Below are 19,690 nucleotides of genomic sequence, written 5' to 3' on the forward strand. Positions count from 1 at the left end.
TTACAAATTTGTGTTGGGCAAAGTAGAAAGCATAATTATGTAGCTCACATACGCAATACAGTTTGTAGATCTTTTCCTTTGTCTCACATGATAACACTAGGGCAGTGAAAAACAAGGGCTTATTTGGGTAAGGAAACAAAGGCACAATTGAACTTGCTATTCCATGAGTAAGAGAGAGAAGATATTCTAGAAACAAAAAATGACAGAGTAATTCATCGCCCAAAGGGTATTTCTTGTTTTACTAATAGACCAAGCAACACATCCAAATTGCATTGGAAAAGAATGTGTCGGGGGCAGGGATAGCCTGTTCCACTAGTAAATAACAGTCTGGTCATAAAATAAGACAAACAGAAAATTAGCAAAATGTCATTCTGGTCTTTATTTTTGGACATGTAGCATGTTTTAACAAATCAGTTTTTCATAGGCAACCTTTTGAAACATCAAAAGAAATACAATATAGTTTTCACAAATTCCTCATCACTGTAAAATCACTTTAAAATCAACGTAAGTAGCAGGGTAGAGCAATGTGTTTCCACATACCGACCAGTGCAACACTGACAGTTACAATTAAGGTATCCAGGAAGGCTGAAAATCAAGATTTACGTAAAACAAATTTACTTCCATTTGTTAAAAGTAGTAATTTGCAAATTACATGTCCTACAAGCAAAGGCAACTAACTTTAGATCTTATTTCCATCTCAAATAAATGACAATTTAAGAATTAAATGACAATTTTAAAAAATCAAGCAAAAATATAAGGAAAAAATGGTGGCGTGCGTCTAAAACCTGTTGAATAGAATAATAGCCAAATATTATAGTTTCTCACTTTACAATGAATATTGGCACTGTTTATTTCATGTTTATATGTGAGTTTTTATGCATAAAAATCCCAGTAAGACTGAATGCTTTAGATCAGTCCATTTTTCTCCAACAAAAGTGCCCCTAACTTCTAGATTTCAAAAACTGCACTCTTGCTTTTGCATTTTAGTACAAACAAAACACAAATATATTTCTTTTATATCAGTGCAACCAGGTAATAGGCATGTTATTTTTTAAAAAGTAACAAATTTTGTGAATGTTGTCGTTTTTAAAAATCCTATACAGTATCACAACACTGTCAGAATCTATGTAGTGCACCCACAAGTGCCTCACTGTTTTGAATTCACAGTCCTTTTCTCACAAAAACCTTAAGAGTTCAAAGAATTGATAATACACACCATGTGAATAATTTGGGGTTAAAAAACCCATGGCTCTGGGCAACAACAATTACAGTTAATACGATCCAACAACAAAGACTGTTGCTAAAATTTTCAACTCGGTTTGCTATAAATAAAACATTCTGAAGTAAAGCTTTTTGCACACTGACAATACTTATCAGACATCAGCGAGGCCACAGTGAAGGGGAGTGACTTACATTAAAAGGACAGGGTAGCAGCTGGTTTTGGGATGGCACACCTCATACATTCCGCTCAGAAAACACGAAGGCATTTATAGAAAACTCAAATATGCACTGAAAAATATGGAGGGTTTCTCTGCACTATCAACAGTGATATCGGTCCCCAGTATTGAAAAAGCAAAAAATATCTTCATAAACACAACTGAAGATGAAGGCTCTACCTAGGAGAATGCATACAACAGGTACTAGTAGTGTGTTGGTGATTTTTTTCCCGGCATTAACTGGCATGAGCATTTTTGGCATGTTGGATATTTATCTCATATCAACAATGATTATGATGAAGTAAGCCATTTGAATGGTAAACAGAGAGTGAATGCACCCCTGGTCCTTAATGGCGGGAAACATCTAGTTCAACATTCTGCACAGAGCAGGGGTTCAAAATGTGCTGGTTACTAATGGACTATCTTACTCAAGGAACCTGTTAATTATATGTAACACCTACTGAGTGAACCTAATAAATGTTTAAAGATGTGATTTAGATTTCTAATAAACGTATATGAACATGATATAAAACAGTTCATATAATTGTTGTAGTTCCCTAAAGAAAACTTGTAAACATCTGGTGAGTGTCTAATGGTGTAACATTAAAAACTGGCCAAAAAATGCCCAGAAAACGTTTGGCCCTTCAGCACCCAAAGCTCTCAAAATATAATGTTAAAACATCTCTGCTACAGGGATTTCAGTAGTCTGAAAAATTTCATACCTGAGTGGCTTAAATGTTCTCTCCTAAATTTTAAATAAGTGCAAGAAGTTTCTACACTCAGGAATTGCATAACTTTTTAATCTTTCCTCAACAGAAAATATTGAATGATATAGAGGTAGCATAACTTACTAAATTAACTCTAAAAAAAACAAAACCCCCCAAAAGCAAGGTTATTTTCCATAGTCTTAATAGAACTATTAGAAATGTTGAAAATCTTACAATCTAGGCTTTCTTCTACCTGGTTTTAGATATCTCACTATTCTCACCCTCTCTTTTACTGTGAGAATAGTTATTAGTCCAGGCACCCTGTGGCCCAGTGGCATCTACTGCAACATCAATGATAGAATCTGGAGTCATCCATCTCAAGAAAACGAGGAAGAGGAAGCTGAAAACTGCCAACAAAGCAAAGATGTAGCCTGTTACTGGGCCGCAGTGAGAAATAAGTCTGTCTAGTCGTTTGTCCATTGGCAACACAGCTTCCATTGATACCCGGTCATATACCTAGAGGGAAAGAAGGCAAGTGTGAGCACTTTCACCCATCACCCCAGCACCTGTCCCATGATAAACAATGACCGGATCCTGCAGGAACATTTTATAAACAAACGCAAACAAAAGTTGCTTGTGTTTTGTTGCTGTCATAGTAATGATATCCTTAATGAACTTAATCACAATAATCATTGCCATTTGATTCAAAACTTACTGGGTACTTATTCTGGGCAAGACACCAGGCTAGAGGCTGTGTGATACAAAGAATAAGCCACAGTACCTCTCCCCTAGGGAGTCACCATCAATTTTAGCCAACTACTAGAATTCCAAAGTCCCGCAAAGTCTGAACAGCTTTTGGGGTCACCACTGTAGGGTCAATATTTAATTCAGCAGTACTGAAGCAGGATTTGCCTTTGAAGATTCCTTGACTAAGCTGAGATGCTCTCACCGGCATCTGGCAGACATCAACCACGAGCAGAGAGCTACAATCTAGCATACTTCTGGGAACACAGAGGCTCCTCTTTCAACAGCCACATGAGGCTGTACATGTTGCTGAGCATGGATGGTGAGGACATACAGAAGCATTTCATGGATTTCAAATAAAAGAAGATAAAGAGATGGGGGAAATTTCAGCAGATACTATAGGTCAAACGTTGACAAATGAAATAACGTTTTTTGCTGAGCAAGTAGGTGGCATGCTTTTTAAACACTGCCAAGTACTAAGCTCTAAAATCTCAAAAAACAGAGATCTTTAAACATACTTGTTCAGAACACATCAAATGGGCCAACATTCATATTTTGTAATTTGAGTATTACTTCTGTTTATTCTCATATATCAGACCTGTAAACCGTCTCCTTTTGAACTCAAGAAAGTTATAACATGCGGTGCATGTTGTACAGGTCAACAGCCCTTGAAAGGTACGGCATGTTTTCATCCAGCTCTTTTACCCTGAGGACGTCCTGAATACAAACATTTTAATAAGAATTACATTGAGAATTATGCTGAGACTGGTGAATTGCAATTTAAAAAGTATGTTTACAACATGAACTCCAAATTCATTTCATGATCGATTTTCTAAATAGCACAGTTAAACTAAGAAGGAAGAATTGAAATGAATTAAAATGTCATAGGGTTAAAAGAGTAACTACAAACTGACTTTTTGTCCGGCTTTATTTCAGGTCAATTAATCTACTTATAGTTTTAAGTGATAAAATAACAATTTACTACTATGAAGAGGATGTTAGCAATGACAATCGATTATAGGCAAGGATTTACTTTTTTCTAAAAGTGTACTATAAATTACCATAGAAGTAAAAAAATACAGATGCTGTACTATTACTTTAAGTATAACTAAAAGAAAAATGTGGTTACCAAAAAAATCCCAATTAACCCCTTTAATATATACTGACAAACCGTCACCATAGTTCTTTCCCTGTTAACTTATTACGTACAGTGGCTCAGGCTTCTGAGGTTTATATGATGTCAATCAAGAAGGTCAAGTCGCAACTTACAGTGCCGTGGTTCTCAAAGGGAGTGGAGATCACGATGGTATCATCAAAATAACCTGTCTAACCAAATATCCCTGCCAATTATATCCCCAATTCTATCTCTGCTCCTAAAGGATAACATTGGAATATAGGGAGTGGTTGGGGAGGCAGGGGGACATCAAGATGGAGTAGAGAGAGTCTGAAAAGGCTGCCCAGGGACTCTGACATGCACTCCTCAACAGGTAAGCACTACACTCCAACTTTCCATGTTTCATATGGGGGAGATAGTACAAGACTTGTAGAAGGTCAGAATGTCTCAAAATGCTTCAGTCAAAAATGTTTGACTGTTGCAAATATCTCAGGTTTCAATGGAAAACGTGTAAGACAATTTTTAGAGATAAGTTTTTAGAACTTCCATTCAAATGAGTTCATCTTATACACTGGAATTCATCATTCAAACCAAGTAAGAAAGCCTTACAGTAAAGAGCTATTCTCCTCAGCTCCAACTTGCTATCTACTCTAGGTTAAAAACTCATTGCTCCACTGAATATCACGTTGGTAGCATTAGTCTAAACTACTACCTTCTCCATGTTCCACCTGGTTATCTTTCCGGTTCACAATTTCTACATACTAAGAAGCTGAGTTGTTTCTGTTCAGCTTGTTACATGGTAATAAGAGGCATGAGGCAGAGAACATCATGAAAAGGATGTAAAGGATGAAACTGAGAATACAAGCAGTCCCTAATTCAAATTCAGGAAGCATTTCCCACAACTGTAATCTCCTACCTAAGGGTGTTAATCTATTTCCTATACCCGTCAATTCTCTGTTGCTGCTTTTCATTTGTGATTTTTCCCACTTTTGTCACGTACAGTTTGAATTCTAACTTACTATGTTCTCAATCAGCCCAAAGATGCAAAAATCCTTTTCCTGGAGAAAATCACATTAGTTAGCAAAAGGGCTACAAGAGGTTTAGGAAGTAGCCTGAATAAAATATTCACAAGTTATAAAGTTGCCGCAATCAGCAAAACCATGCATTTCCTAATAGAGTTGTTTGCTTTAGAATTATCAACAGCTTCAAGAAAATATCTAAGAGTAGATTTAACACTCATCTTGTCTCTATTCATTGTGACTTTCAGAACATTTTGTAACTTCTTTATGCCCATTTTAATGACGGGGCCAGACTGTATTACTGCTATTTTCAAATGTCAAACGCAATAACTTGACTAGACACTTAGCCCGGTAAGTGTACCAAAATCTGTTTCTTTTCATCTGGAAGAGGTTTCATCAACTTAAGCAATAGAACAGAAATGGTAAACGTCTATGTAAGAAAAAGCAAATGTGTATGTGAAACATCAAGTAAGAGTTCAGACACAATCTGTTCTCACCATGTGACATACCTTTTCAGTTCTTTCCGCAACATTCCTCCAGGTGTAGAAAGTCTTGACTATGTTATGGATGTTTTCTGGAGCCAGCAATGTCCCTGACTTCAGTTGCAAAACAGCCTTTTCCAATCCTTCACACAAAGATTTTACTGAAGGCTCACATAAAATAATAAGGTCTTCTGGAAGCACCTCAGGAATTCCACCAACTCTGGTACTTACAATCTTAAAAAGAAAGAAAGAACGCATGCTCCACCATAATCATGCCCTCAGGAAGATCAACAAAACCAGTTAAAACATTATTATGAAATGTGTCTCATTATTTTTCAAAACATACTGAAATCCCAACCATGAATGCCCTCAAAGCTTTTTACCTGTAAACCACAACTGGCTGCTTCCACGATCGCCATGCAGAATGCTTCAGTAAGGGAGGTATTAAGAAAAATATGTCCTTGAACTAAGACATCTCTAACATCCTTGTGTTCCAAAGCTCCCAAAAGACGCACCCTGATTTTTCAAATGAGAGGGGAAGAAAGAAGGCCGTGAAAACTCATGCTACAAAAGAAACTTAATTTATAAACCAAGTCTGCTATTTATACGACACTTAAATTCTTATTGCTGCTAATGTTCTCCACCTCAAAAGATTAGTATCACCAAACACTGATGTAATAGAAACAGCCTTATAAAGCAGTTGGGTTAAAACTCATACAGCGAACATTATTTCTAACTTCTGTTACACATACCAAACTTTATCTTCTCCAAAACTAGTTTGTATGTAATAATATGAATAAACTTTGATAATTAAAATGTTAAAGTGCCATTTCTAAACAGGAAAATGGCCCTTTTATTAAAATTGACGCTTTACATGTACATGCCTTGTGTTGGGTGGTTATTGAGGAAGAGACCTGTCCAAATCTGTATGTGCAGAGCAATTTACATGATTTGAGCCCTATTACTTAAATCACTATACAGTATGGCCTGGAAATCTGCAAACGCTTCCAGTTAAAGCAGTTGTTTTGTGTGCCTTTCATGGTGCCTCCAACAATGGCCCCCCAAAGTCAAATAATATTGGGCTAATGGAAAAAATAAAATTGTGAATTCTTCAACTAGGTTTCCTATTTTATATAAAAATTTTGAAAAGTCCTTGCATTAGATTTGTATCAATTATATGTACACCAATTACATGTAGGAGAAGCAACACACCTAAGGTAGGCATGCAGTTAAAACCAAATAGAGATAATTGACAACTTCTCCCTCAAGACAACATGAAATTCATCAATACCTGTCATGCAGCTGGTATCTTTCCCGAACTTCTTCCAAAATGATTCTCTTTGGTCCCTCTCCTCCAATTATGAAATTTAAATCTGGATATTTCTGACAGAGTTCAGGTATTATACCACTAAGCAAATCGATCCCTGAAAATATAAATTTGAATGTTGGAGATATTAATATTTAAACTTAAAAAAAATTCACCAGAACTACTGAGAAATCCACTCATTTTGAAAAGTATTAGCTACGCACTCCATAAAGGAGAGAAACTCTCTTAAACCTTTCCCAGGAGAGTGGAATTGTTCGCAAACTGGCAGTGGTCCCCCAAGACTTACAATTCTTGAAGACGTAGACCTTGACATGCATTACCTTCCACACACCCAAAATATGGCCTATTCTGTTCCATCTCAACAGACTATTCTTTAAGTTATTCATTTGTGTTTACACATTGCATACTTCTAAAAAAGGTAAATTTAAGGTGGTTAAGGTTTGAGTTCATTTTCTCCAGAGCAGGCAGCTGATTGGAGATCTGGGTCTTGTCCCAGCTTTTTTACCAGCAAGCCCGTTGATCATGGGAAAGTTTTATGATCTATAAAGATTCCTATGTACCTAAAGTTTCTTTCAGCTATAAGATTCTATCAGTCTGTGATTCCACCTACTGCCATAGGAAAAGGCTAAGCAACGAAATCTAACTGCTGCCTCCACTTTGTTTAAAACGTGGCTGGTACAGAGAATTTTGCAGTGAACACTACATTATTAGCAAAATTTAAGTTCAAACCAGCTATAGCCCACTTTCCTGGAATGGGGGTAAATGAAGGCGGCAGGGCATGAACTGTTAGATCACTACAGTCCGTAGAACAAAAGGATGCATCTTGGTTCCTTTCTTCTCCAAAATGATTTTCTTATAATATATAAACACAATCTCAGGTAATAGAAAACAATAAAGTAAATTGTGCCCTATTAGTCTGAAAAAGTGAGTGGCTATCCAAAGTCACAACAATGTCAACACTATTTGAGAATCTAGTTCACTGTTCACTAACAATTACAAATCGTACATATTCAAAAGTAAATATAAAACAATCCACCTAGAGCTAAGTTTACTAATTTTAAAAATGCACACACACATAAAAATTATATTTCTTACATTAATCTTCCACCCCAAATAGGCAGATCAGTTATAAAATAGATGACAGGAGAAATGACATATATATATGACACATATATACACATATATATGACATATATATACACACACACATATATAGGGTCATTTTTATTAAATAATACAAAGTAGAATTCATTAACTAAACTCTGCTAGTACTTTCAAACTATTATTATATGTATCAAAAATTCCCACACAGCTTTTCTGAATATGAAGGCTTCTCATTAAAATCATAGCTATCTTTGTTTCATGTCTACTACCAAATCACTCAATTAGATTTCTAGATAAACCAGAAGGTAGTTTAATGACTTTTAACATTTAGTCATCTACAATTCCTTCAATCCATTTTCTTCCTCACCCTTTTCTTTCTCATACAAGGTTAAGAGCCCATTCTTCAAACAAATAAAAAACAACATAGAGCAATAGTCATAAATGATAATAGCTAACAGGAACTGAGTGCCTGCTGTGACAGGCAATATACTTTAAATTCATTATGTCATTTACTCCTGACAACTATCTCGTAAGAAATGGAACTGATTACTATTACCAGTGATCTATATTCTTATTCTAAGAATAAAGGCTTTTCCCCACCACTATAAAAAAATTTATTCTGGAGCCTCTAAGAAGGGTATAACGCAATGGAACCTAGAGACTTTCGACTGCCATGTGAACACAAAACAGACAATGAAAATCTCTGATTCAAACTGCTTTTAAAGCTCAGTCTAACAATATTTTTAAGAACCTTCTGATCTATACCTAGGATATGAGTGGCTGGGCATGGTAGAGGAAGAGGAGACCTTAGCTCAAGAAAAGCTGGACTCACGTGTGTCATCTCTGTTACTTACTGTGTAACCTGGGTGAGTTACTTACCCTCTCTGAGACTCAATTTCATGTAGATAACATCTACCCTACAGTTGTTGGGAGGGTCAAATGAGGTATTATACCACGAACAGGCTTTATCAACTGCAGAATACAAATGTAGGTTGTCATTACCACTACAGAAGGAAGCGGGCGAGCGTGCCTACACATGCACAGAGTGCTGGTAAATCCTGACTGAGAGCAAAACAGACTTGGAAGAGGAGGCTCAGGAAGAAGGCAGCCAAAAAGCCTGGATAGGGAAAACTTTGATTTATCCTCTCTCTCACTTAAGACATTCTAGTGGGACTTTGATATCTGGTCCAATAAACTCCTGAGGAAATTAATTTGTTAATAAGGAATGGACCATTAATAGAACTACTCATTCTTGGGCTACAGGTATGGCTGTTCCTTCTAAGAATGTTACTTTCTGCAGGGTGCCTGGCATCTGGAGAGGGTTCGATAAATATCTGTTTAGTTACTGAATTGAGTACAGGAAAGGCCATACCATCACTCCATTGGTGGTTAGCTCAGCTGGTTAAAATATCACGTTAGAGAAGGAAAGGTAACAGGTTTAATCTTTGTATGGGTTGTTAATTTTGCTGATCCTTGATCACACATGCGTCATACTCTTTCTTAGCTAGCTATCTCAAGAAGATATGCTATTTGGTTAAAAAATAAATTAGGTACATTTCCTAAGTTACAAAAAACACATCCCTAATGTCCCAAGAGGAATTCAGAATACAGAATGCCAGTCGGTTCACACGTCCCTGATTAAAGAATAAAAGCATGTCATTGCCTTCAAACCAGAAAAGGAAGTTCAGGCCAAGTTTCCTTGCCAACCTCCACTTAAATGGACTGCTGGGTCAATCAAGGTTCTCCATTGCAAACGTAAACTGACCAAGGCCCACATCTAGATTTCAGGCCACTCCCTAGCACACTGGCACACCACTGAGCTCAGTGCTTATCAAGAAACAGTTGTGTTTGTTCACACATCTGTTTGATGTCAGTTGTACTTGTCATCGTGTTGAGTCATTTAATTCAATATCACATAAACTGATAAAAAGAGTTTCTACAAAAACTAAGCTGAACAGTTTGAAAAATCCAATAAAGGAAAGTCACAGAAAAAAGTTCTTGGCAGATGAGGGGTGTCCTAAACTGCTGTATAAAACTGAAAACAAATTAAAATTCCTGAAGCATATCAGTTCATATGCCTTTAAGTTCTGACCCCACTCAAAAGAAACTCAAAGTAGCAATGGTAGATTATGTTTTGTGAAAGGGAGTGTACAAGATGCAGCTGAAACCAGTGGCCCAGCACTCAAAGCTGGCAGTCCTACATCAAACTACTGGCAACTCAGTGTGTATTAATATTTTGAGTTAAATTCAAATATTAAATATTTAAGGGGGTATGTATTTATTTATTTTTAATGATTCCCTACTATAAATGACACTTTTGATTAGTGGACAGGTTTTCAAATAGCACTCAGAAGACACTGTTTTTTATAACCAGACTGTGTCAGACTTTTAGTAAACAAGCCTCCACACATTCAACTGCAGTGTCCATTAAGTGCTGTAGAGGTACAAAAAACAGCCTCCTTGGCCAGGCGCAGTGGCCCATGCCTGTAATCCCAGCATTTTGGGAGGCCGAGGCAGGCGGATCACGAGGTCAGGAGTTTGAGACCAGCCTGGCCAACACAGTGAAACCCTGTCTCTACTAAAAATACAAAAAATTAGCTGGGCATGGTGGTGGGCGCCTGTAATCCCAGCTACTTGGGAGGATAAAGCAGGAGGATCGCTAGAACCTGGGAGGCAGAGGTTGCAGTGAGCCAAGATTGCACCACTGCGCTCCAGCCCAGGGGGTGACAGTGCGAGACTCCATCTCAAAAACAAAACCCAAAAAACCTCCTTGATAATAGTGGATAGTTACAAACTAGGCTAATAGTTTATAGGAACTATCACTGAACCCTTCCGAGGTTCCCAATGTTGCTTAAATTACACAAATGAAAAAAACTGAGACTTAGAGATGTTAAGCAACTTGTCCTCAATCACACAGCAGGACAGACCCATCATCTGATCCCGGGACATCTAATCCCCTTTTCTTCATCACTTACCTGCCAATATGTTATTAATGTCTTATACATGATGAAATGAAACAAGCAAGCTACAATACAGTAATGTGCAGAGCAAGCCCACTCACTGATTTTCAGTATATGTACGTACACATAAAAAAGACAGGAAAGCTATAAATCAAAATATTCATTAGGGTATCTCTGAATAATACAGTTACCGCTGATTTTAGTTTTCATCTTTGTGCTTTTCTTAGTTTCCAAAATATCTGCAATGAAAAGACATTACTTTGGCAATCAGAAGAAAAAAGCCATCTGTGACCTCTGCCCTTTACTTCTTTTTTTTTTTTTTTTTTTTTTTTTTGAGATGGAGTCTCGTTCTGTCACCCAGGCTGGAGTGCAGTGGCACGATCTTGGCTCACTGCAAACTCCGCCTCCCGGGTTCACACCATTCTCCTGCCTCAGCCTCCCAAGTAGCTGGGACTACAGGTGCCCGCCACCGCGCCCTGCTAATTTTTTGTGTTTTTAGTAGAGACGGGGTTTCACCATGTTAGCCAGGATGTTCTCAGTCTCCTGACCTCGTGATCCGCCCACCTCAGCCTCCCAAAGTGCTGGGATTACAGGCGTGAGCCACCATGCCCGGCCTGCCCTTTACTTCTTTACCACATGTGCAGGGCTGTTTTTATTTTTAAAAAGACCTGAAATGTAACAGCATCAGGTTATTGTTCTTATTTTTAGTAACCATTAAAACATCAAAGGTTGGGGGACAGCATTCACCACCATCCTGAAAAATCTCTCTTCTTGGATATATAAACCAATATTAGAACTTTCTTTGCTATAATTTATAGCATTATAAAACCATAAAACAAAATGAAAAGCCAAACAATCATTACATACAAGTATTCAACAGCTTTCTACAGGGAAAAAACTCTACAATGCAATTATAGCTATCATTTCATTACCTTTTCTGTAAACAAGTCTGCTGACAACAACAATAGTTATACTATCATGCCTTCTAAATGGGTCTGGAGTGAAGTCAGTAGGATCTACAGCATTAGGAATGACGGATACTATTTCAGGATTCAGTGCTGCTCTTAGTACAGTATTTTCCTTACTAGTATAAGACACACAAATGATGTGGTTTGTATCACAAAGAGACACGGTTAGAAGCTTGTTTGTAAGCACCGAGCTGACATCAGCAAATCCAAAAAGGGAATGATCCGTGAAGACTGTCTGAAGCCCCATTGTCTTGGCGTGGAAGAGAGCATCATGGGCCATGGCAGAAAAAGAACTATGTGAATGGATTATCGTGACTCTCTCCCGAACGAATATGTACCTGAGCAATGGCAGACTGTGAAAGAGGGTCGTGGCTGTAGACTGGTTGTACATGACTTTCAGAGGCAAGTAATAGACTTTGAGGCCATTAGTGAGGTAACGGATGCCTTTTCGATTTCCATAAGCATGGGTGACAATTATAACCTTATGCCCTCTTTCAATGAGGCACTGTGAGAGCTGGTAAATGTGGCTTTCCACGCCTCCCATATTTGGGTAGAAAAAGTCAGATACCATGCATATATTATGGGCATGGGTTCTACATGTGGAAAGACTTCCAGGGCTAACCCGAGAGGGTGTAGCTGAGGCACGGTGGCCATCCCCAGCTGTTCCTCTACAGGCCATACTGAGATGGTTTAGGCATCAGTTCTTAGAGCAACCCAGTTAAGAGATGTGTCCTCTATTACCTGAAAAAGAGTAAAACAGGATCTCAGCTCAGAAACAAAACACATTCCTATTACAAATCCAGATACAGATACTGTTTTAATGTTAATGTAAATTTGTTAGCTTTTCCCCAGAATTAAAAACAAAGCATATCATCAATTTACTCATTTGACGTTTACTTGCTTGGCATTTACATACAACAAAACTAGGTTCTACAATGTCTTAATTTCGTCCTAAAAACACTGCTACATGTGTAACTTTAAATAGTAAGTTTGTTACACCACAGCATATCATGGTCCCCAACAAACCAGTCTCTTCCAATAATTAAGTATATACAAACACCATCCATACACACAGGTTTACATATTTCCCCTTTACTCTTACACTTTACCAGCTTCTATTAATACTTATTAAATGGCCACTATACATCAGCCACTACATGCTAAGAGTCTTCTATATCTTATTGCAGCCTCACCAAAACTCCATGAGTTATCAACTCCATCTTAAAAATGGAAAGTCTAAAGCTTAAAGGGGTTAAGAAATTTGTTCAGTTACTCAGTGCTTAGAGGTAACACAATGTAGCAGTCTGTTTCATTAGTGGTCATGTCTCCTGGTATTTATGCCCTTCTATAGTATAGTCCCTTTCCCTTGCATTTGGACCTGGTTTAGCCCATAGGAGGTAGTGAAAGTGATATGCAAATTTTTGGCCTCAGCCTAAAAAAGGTGTGGTGGTTTCCAAGCTGTGGTGGTTTTCACTTGTGCACTCTTAGATATCCTAAGCCAACATGTAAGAAATCCATCTACTGTGCTAGAGGGGCAAGGGAAGAGATGACAATATGGAGAAAGAAGAGCTCTGAGACTACATGGAAAGAGCCAGAGGCCCAGTCATCCAGCCAACTTACCAGCTAAATGCAGCCTCCTAGTGACCACCGGGAAGACCAACAGAACCACCCAGCTGAGCCTAGCTCACTGCAGTATCATGAAAAATAACAAAATGGCTGTTGTTTTACATCATTAAGTCTTGGGGTGGTTCGGTAAAAAATAACAGACAACTAAAACAGGCCAGGATTCAAACTCAGTTATACGGTCCACTGCCTGTTTTTGTAAAGTTTTATAGGATCATAGGTGTGCCCATTCATTTATGTGAATGGCTACTTTTGTGCTACAAGAGCAGAGTAGTTGCAACAGAGACCATATGACCCACAGAGTTGAAAATATTTACCATCTGGTCCTCTACAAAAGTTTGCCAACCCCTGCTGTAGAGCTTAGTCACTAATTCAATTAATCTCATAAAGTTTTGCTAGTATTACCTGTGTGGTTTACACTAAAACACACCTGGAGCTCTAACTATCTTTTTGAGAGCACCTTTTTCAAATGTCACCAGAGCACATGCTGCAAACAATCCACATGTTCTCCTTCCTTATTCAAAAAGGGTGATTATTTAGGCCGGGTGTGGTGGCTCACGCCTGTAATCCTAGCACTTTGGGAGGCCGAGGTGGGTGGATCACCTGAGGTCAGGAGTTCAAGACCAGCCTGGCCAATATGACGAAACCCCATCTCTATTAAAAATACAAAAATTAGCTGGGCATGGTGGTGCCTGCCTGTGGTCCTAGCTACTCGGGAGGCTGAGGCAGGAGAATCGCTTGAACCTGGGAGGTGGAGATTGCAGTGAGCCGAGATCACACCACTGCACTCCAGCCGGGTGACAGAGCGAGACTCCGTCTCAAACAAAACAAAACAAAACAAAAACACAAAAACCAAAGAGGGTGATTATCTAACTGCTCCCTTCACTTTTTAAACTTTTCTTTCAGTTATGCAGGCCTTTCAAACTCAATGAGTGTCCCTCCCTTCAGTGTGGTGTCTAAAGATAAAGGCTAAAACTAGAGATGGGCTGTATCTGGGACCATTTTTCCATTTAAAGTGCAAAATGTTTATCTCAGGGGTCCCCTAAAGCCTTATTAATATGAAACGCCCACTCAATATTTAGTACTATTATACATTCTTAGATATCTAAAGCTAAAAAGAATCTTGGATATCTAGTCAAAATCTTCCTCAGCTTTACAAATAAGATTTCCAAGGCTCCAGAAAACACAACTATACAACGAGAAACCATCCTAAAGCTCCGAGTTTCCGGTTTCACCTGCAAACTCAGAAAATGCCAATTAACTGTATGTGCAAAGGCCTGTCTATTCTCTCCAACAAATTCATCTACTTTTTTTTTTTTGAGAGGGAGTCTCACTCTGTTGCCCAGGCTAGTGTGTAGTGGAGCAATCTCCGCTCACTGCAGCCTCTGCCTCTCGAGTTCAAGCGATTCTCCCACTTCAGCCTCCCGAGTAGCTGGAATTACAGGTGCACACCACAACGCCCAGCTAATTTTTGTATTTTTAATAGAGACGGGGTTTCATCATGTTGGCCAGGCTGGTCTCGAACTCCTGACCTCAGGTGATCCACCAGCCTCGGTCTCCCAAAGTGCTGGGATTACAGGTGTGAGCCACCGTGCCCGGCCTCATCTACATTTTAAATACACTCTCAGAAAGACTCCAGAAGTGTTTGTTGACCTGAATTTACTAATTAAGATTCAATATTACCAAATATCGAAATTCCCCAAGTTTGTACTTTTAGGTGGCTTAACTAACATTTTCTTACTGTGGTCACCTAATCCCGAACTTACAGTTCTACCAGTTTTAAAAGATGAACGATAGCAAAAGCAGTGAGTAATGAACCAAATATCATTTAAAATTTTGTCCTCAGCCTGCAACGTTCTGTGAGGAGTCTGCCCACTTCCACCAGGTTTTCACTCCAAACATCTCCGACATAAAAGTTCAATATGCTGCACAATCGCAAAATCTTAGCTTTTAAAGCCGAAATGAGGCTTGGAGCTCTAGTGAATACCTCTCTCGCTTTATAAATGAGAAGCCAGACAAGTTGAGTCATTTGTCCAAGGTTCCCACCCAGCCACTTAAAGTGGCAAAGAAGACCTTACCGTAAAATTCTCGACCACGGCCAACGAGTCCCGGGCAATCATTAGCGGTAGCGGTTCCTTAAGAACCTTAGGGAGACCTGGCAAGAGTTGTGGGTCAAGAGAATGGTACTTCCACCGACAATTCCTGGGCACTGTCTGAGCTTCACTCCCTGATTCCCTGAGAGGTCGCCGGGGAAACGCTCGGGCCAAGGAGGGGATGACCCTGCTCAGACAGCGACCCCGCTGGGTTCATGGCGGGGACTGGCCAGGCCCAAAGAGAGAAGGAAAACAGCCAGAGAGTGGACGTGGGTCTCAGGCCCGGGGTTCCGAAGACCCCAGTTCCTCGACCCACCCGCCTGAGCCAAGGAACCGTCCTAAACGCACCCTCAGACCCAACCTACTCTGGAGATCCTCCGACCCAACTTCCGGGCTTCGAGCCGGGTCGGCTTCAACCCGTCCACCACCCGCCACGAGCCCACGGGCGCAGAACAGCCCCATCCAAAAGCGGCCCAGAGCGCTAGAGACGGGCGGCGAGACGCGTACTCACCGGTTAGTTCCATGGCCGCCAGTGTCCGGACCTCCCGCGGCTACAGCCTGAGTCCCTCCCTGCTGTCCCTCAGCACCAATCTAGGCGTCCGCGCCCAAGGGCCGCGCCCCCTAGGTAACCAATCACAAAGAGGCGCTGAGGTCACGTCCGAGAGCGACGCTCTGTCGTCCCCACCCTTAAGCGCGGGCTGCAACGTCAGCGCGCGCCTGCGCCCGTCTCCTAGAAGCGGCGGTCGGTAGGGTGGGTGCCCCACCCTGGTTTCCTGGTTACAGCGTCTCTGTTCTGGACGCCAGTTCCCTCCCCGCTTGCTGCTGATTGGAGAGACCTTTTGTTTGTAATCAGCTGTGCTACGGCAGAACCGTGCCCGTTCTTACCGCTCTGGGACGTTTGCCAGATGTAGCAAATAAAAATACACAAAAAGTCAAAACAGATGAAACTATGAATTTTCAATTTCAAATAAAGCACAAATGATGTTTAATACAAGCATGTACCAAATATTGGGGATTTCACTACACAATTATTCGTTTTTTATCTGACATGTAAATTTAACTAGACATCTTGTTATTTATATGGCAACTCTACACTCTGGGGGAAACATATGAGGTCTGATCCGAAATATCAACTTCCACTCGAACTGGTTCAACTAGTTATGATGGTACTTGACCAGGAAGCTAAAGAATCAGTGAGAGTGGTGTGATGGTCATCCATGCGTCACAGCTGGTACTTGGAGTCCCCCATCCCTGCCATACGTGCGTTTTCGAGAACAAATTCCTTTCTGAGCACCATCACCGCCACCATTACTGGCACCCATTTTATTAAGCTTAGTGTAAGCCTATTCATCCCTGAAAATGTCAGCTCCTTTCTGATGCTTTTCCCAAGCCTCTAGAGAATGAAATACTCTCACTTTTTAGTGTTAATAGTACTTCGGCCATGTGCTGGTATAACATTTATCAGATGATATTCAAGTTGTTTGCTGATTGCATTCTCCCTCCTCACCCTGATCCTTGATTACTTGTCTCTTGAGATCTCACATGGACTTCTTTCTGAAAACTAGAAATTGTATTTGCTTGTTAAATGTCTGCCTTCCCTGCCAGATAGTAAGCTGAGGCAGGATCTGTTCTTAGTAATGGATGTTCAGTAAGTTTTAGTTTAATACATGAATTTCTTTACCCAATGTCAGCACGCTCCCTGACACATATTAGATGCCCAATAAAATGTATTGAAAGTATTTCATGGAGTGTACCTTATACAAATTACAGTGCAATAACATCATTGAAAGAGCATTTTAGTTGTGGGATTTGAATTGAATGAATGAGTTGATGAGTAAGGCAAGAGTAGCCATAGATACTTTGCCCTGTGTTGATATTGATGAAGCATGGGAGAATTACAATGATGAAGACTCAAGGACACTTAATTAAGCTTTATAATTTGTAGTTGGTTTCACAGATAACAGCGACACTACCAGATAGGTACAGCATTGCTTTGGTCTCCTTTTCATTTTTGTAATAGGTTTTAAGACAAAGAGGGGGGTAGAAATCCTGGAAGGTATAAATGAGGGTTAAGCCTCGTTTATTGAGCCCCTGGTTTGCCCCTGCCATAGTTCTGATCACAATCCACACTTGAAATTCCACCGTGAATCTTTTTTCAAAATATAACAAATATTTCTTATTTTTATCATCAAACGTTTACTGAGTGTCTGCTCTGTAAAAGGCCTTGTGGGGAATACAAGGAATATTAAGCATAGTCCCTGTGTTTCAACAGCTTTTTATTTTTTCTAGCTTTTCCTATACATGTTATCAATAGTCAAAAGAAATCCACTTTTCTTAAAAGGTTCTTTGTGTTTCAAATATAGAATAGGCTGACCTTTATAAATAGATATTAATAGAGGCACAGTGTTGCTGAGTATCTGTGGGGAAGGGTGTTGAGGAGCCTGCAGGCTGTTCCAACAAAGTCTGAAAACATTGAACATTTATTTAAAGCTCCAGCTTCTGTGCTAGGCACTGAGCATTAAAAGGTAAATAAATCATGCTTCCGACTCCCAAGGGTTCGCAGTCTCACCTGGGTACATGACTTCATTTATAGTCAGTTAAATCTTAAGTAAAGGTCTCCATTTAAGGCTATATTCTAAAAAGTCAAAAGAAATTTTTAGAAGCAAGATTAAGATATAAATCTGGAGATGATTGTAATTATAGTGTCCTGCCTAAATATATGGTCTCAAGGTATGTCCTGAGAGAATTTTCTCAGGAACCACTAAAATTAGACTAAGATACTTACATACATTATCTTATGATTGCACTTAATAAAATATGAGGGCAATTGGTACCAGTTTTAGTATTAAATGACCTGAGATGATGAAGATGTAAAATAAATGTAGATACCATCTTCCCTTGAAATTCAGTTTTTCGTAACTTCATATGTAAATTAGCTCTTTGGGATAATTTTGGAGTGGGAAGGCAACAAATATGTCTTGAGAGCCTACTATCTGTGTACAAAGCACGATGCAGAGAAAACCTGGCACGAGCTTTACTTGCAAGGAACCAAGATGGAGTTAAGGCATATGTAAATGTCTATGATAAAAAGCAGGAAGTGATAAATGCCATAAGATAAATATAAGAAAGATACTGGGAGTTCAAAGGGAAAGAGTATTTCTAGCTGCCAGCATTTAGCTAGAAGAATAAGTAGATGGGGTCGTGCAACTCTTGGGAACACGATAATTCCAAGAACAACATGAATGAGGTACAGACAGGCGCTGTCCAGCAAACACTGCTTTGTGATAACAAAGGAAAAGAGAAGGGAAAGTGGGCAGATAGAAGAAGAGTGGCATTTTCAATGCAGGTTAGAGCAAACTAGTGGAAGATCTTACTAAGGAAAACGGGCTTGATGTTGAGGCGGACTTCCAGCCAAGATCACATTTTCAATTAGTATTTTGAGACTCCTAACTCCCGATTCTGCTTCAAATAGAACAATAAGTGATACAATATAAATGAGAAAATTTAATGTTTTAGCTGTGATTTAAACAAGAAGATAAACATTTCCATGTAACAGAAACAGAACAAATATGCAAAATGATGATCAGGAACAAAGTCACATAGGTCCTGGATTCTGTATGTGGCAGCAGGAAGATGTGAACCAGGGTTCAGCCCCTGTAGAATAATAGACTAGCAGGGTTCCGTGTGTGGCTTGATATAGGAACCAGTTTTGTGAGAGACTGTTACAATGGTGACCTTCAATAAACCAGTATTCCATATTGGCAACCTTGTCTAATCATCTCCCACATTGGCTCTGGGTTTGGGCATGTGACTGGAATGGCCAAAGAGACATTAGTAAATGAGATACCACAGATGCTTAATAAGTGTATATTTACTGGGATACGTCTTGTTGGAACCTTTCCTCTTGAAAGCCAATGGCCATGCTGTGAAGCTCAGACAAGACATTGAATAATGGCAAGTCACATGGAGAGAAGCCCTGAAGAATGAGAGGTCATCTTGGGCATTCCAGCAGTAAGTGAGTTCCCAACTTAATATAACCACTGGAATGACTTCAGCCTATACTATGTGGAACGAAAGAACCACTTAGCTCATCCTAACTAACCCACATAATTA

The 19,690-nt window shown here is 39.4% G+C and overlaps 1 protein-coding gene across 3 annotated transcripts; it reads right to left on the minus strand.

The window, feature by feature from the left end:
- Window positions 1-359: 359 nt before the first annotated feature.
- On the minus strand, window positions 360-16,181 carry PIGA (phosphatidylinositol glycan anchor biosynthesis class A). 3 transcript variants are annotated; one of them, XM_050775262.1, is made up of 7 exons: window positions 16,089-16,159; window positions 15,563-15,639; window positions 11,826-12,602; window positions 6,794-6,926; window positions 5,886-6,018; window positions 5,530-5,736; window positions 360-2,659 (listed from the first exon to the last, which is right to left on the minus strand). In XM_050775262.1, exons 3-7 carry the CDS (start codon window positions 12,538-12,540, stop codon window positions 2,393-2,395), a joined length of 1,455 nt encoding a protein of 484 aa, XP_050631219.1. In that variant the 5' UTR covers window positions 12,541-12,602; window positions 15,563-15,639; window positions 16,089-16,159; the 3' UTR covers window positions 360-2,392. The 3 variants fall into 3 exon arrangements, with proteins under 3 accessions (XP_050631219.1, XP_050631218.1, XP_050631220.1); XM_050775261.1 differs by lacking the exon at window positions 15,563-15,639 and having other exon boundaries at window positions 16,089-16,181; XM_050775263.1 differs by lacking the exons at window positions 11,826-12,602; window positions 15,563-15,639; window positions 16,089-16,159 and adding an exon at window positions 11,085-11,796.
- Between the last annotated feature and the right edge of the window lie 3,509 nt (window positions 16,182-19,690).

This window comes from Macaca thibetana, chromosome X, assembly GCF_024542745.1.
Source record: "Macaca thibetana thibetana isolate TM-01 chromosome X, ASM2454274v1, whole genome shotgun sequence".
NCBI lineage: Eukaryota > Metazoa > Chordata > Mammalia > Primates > Cercopithecidae > Macaca > Macaca thibetana.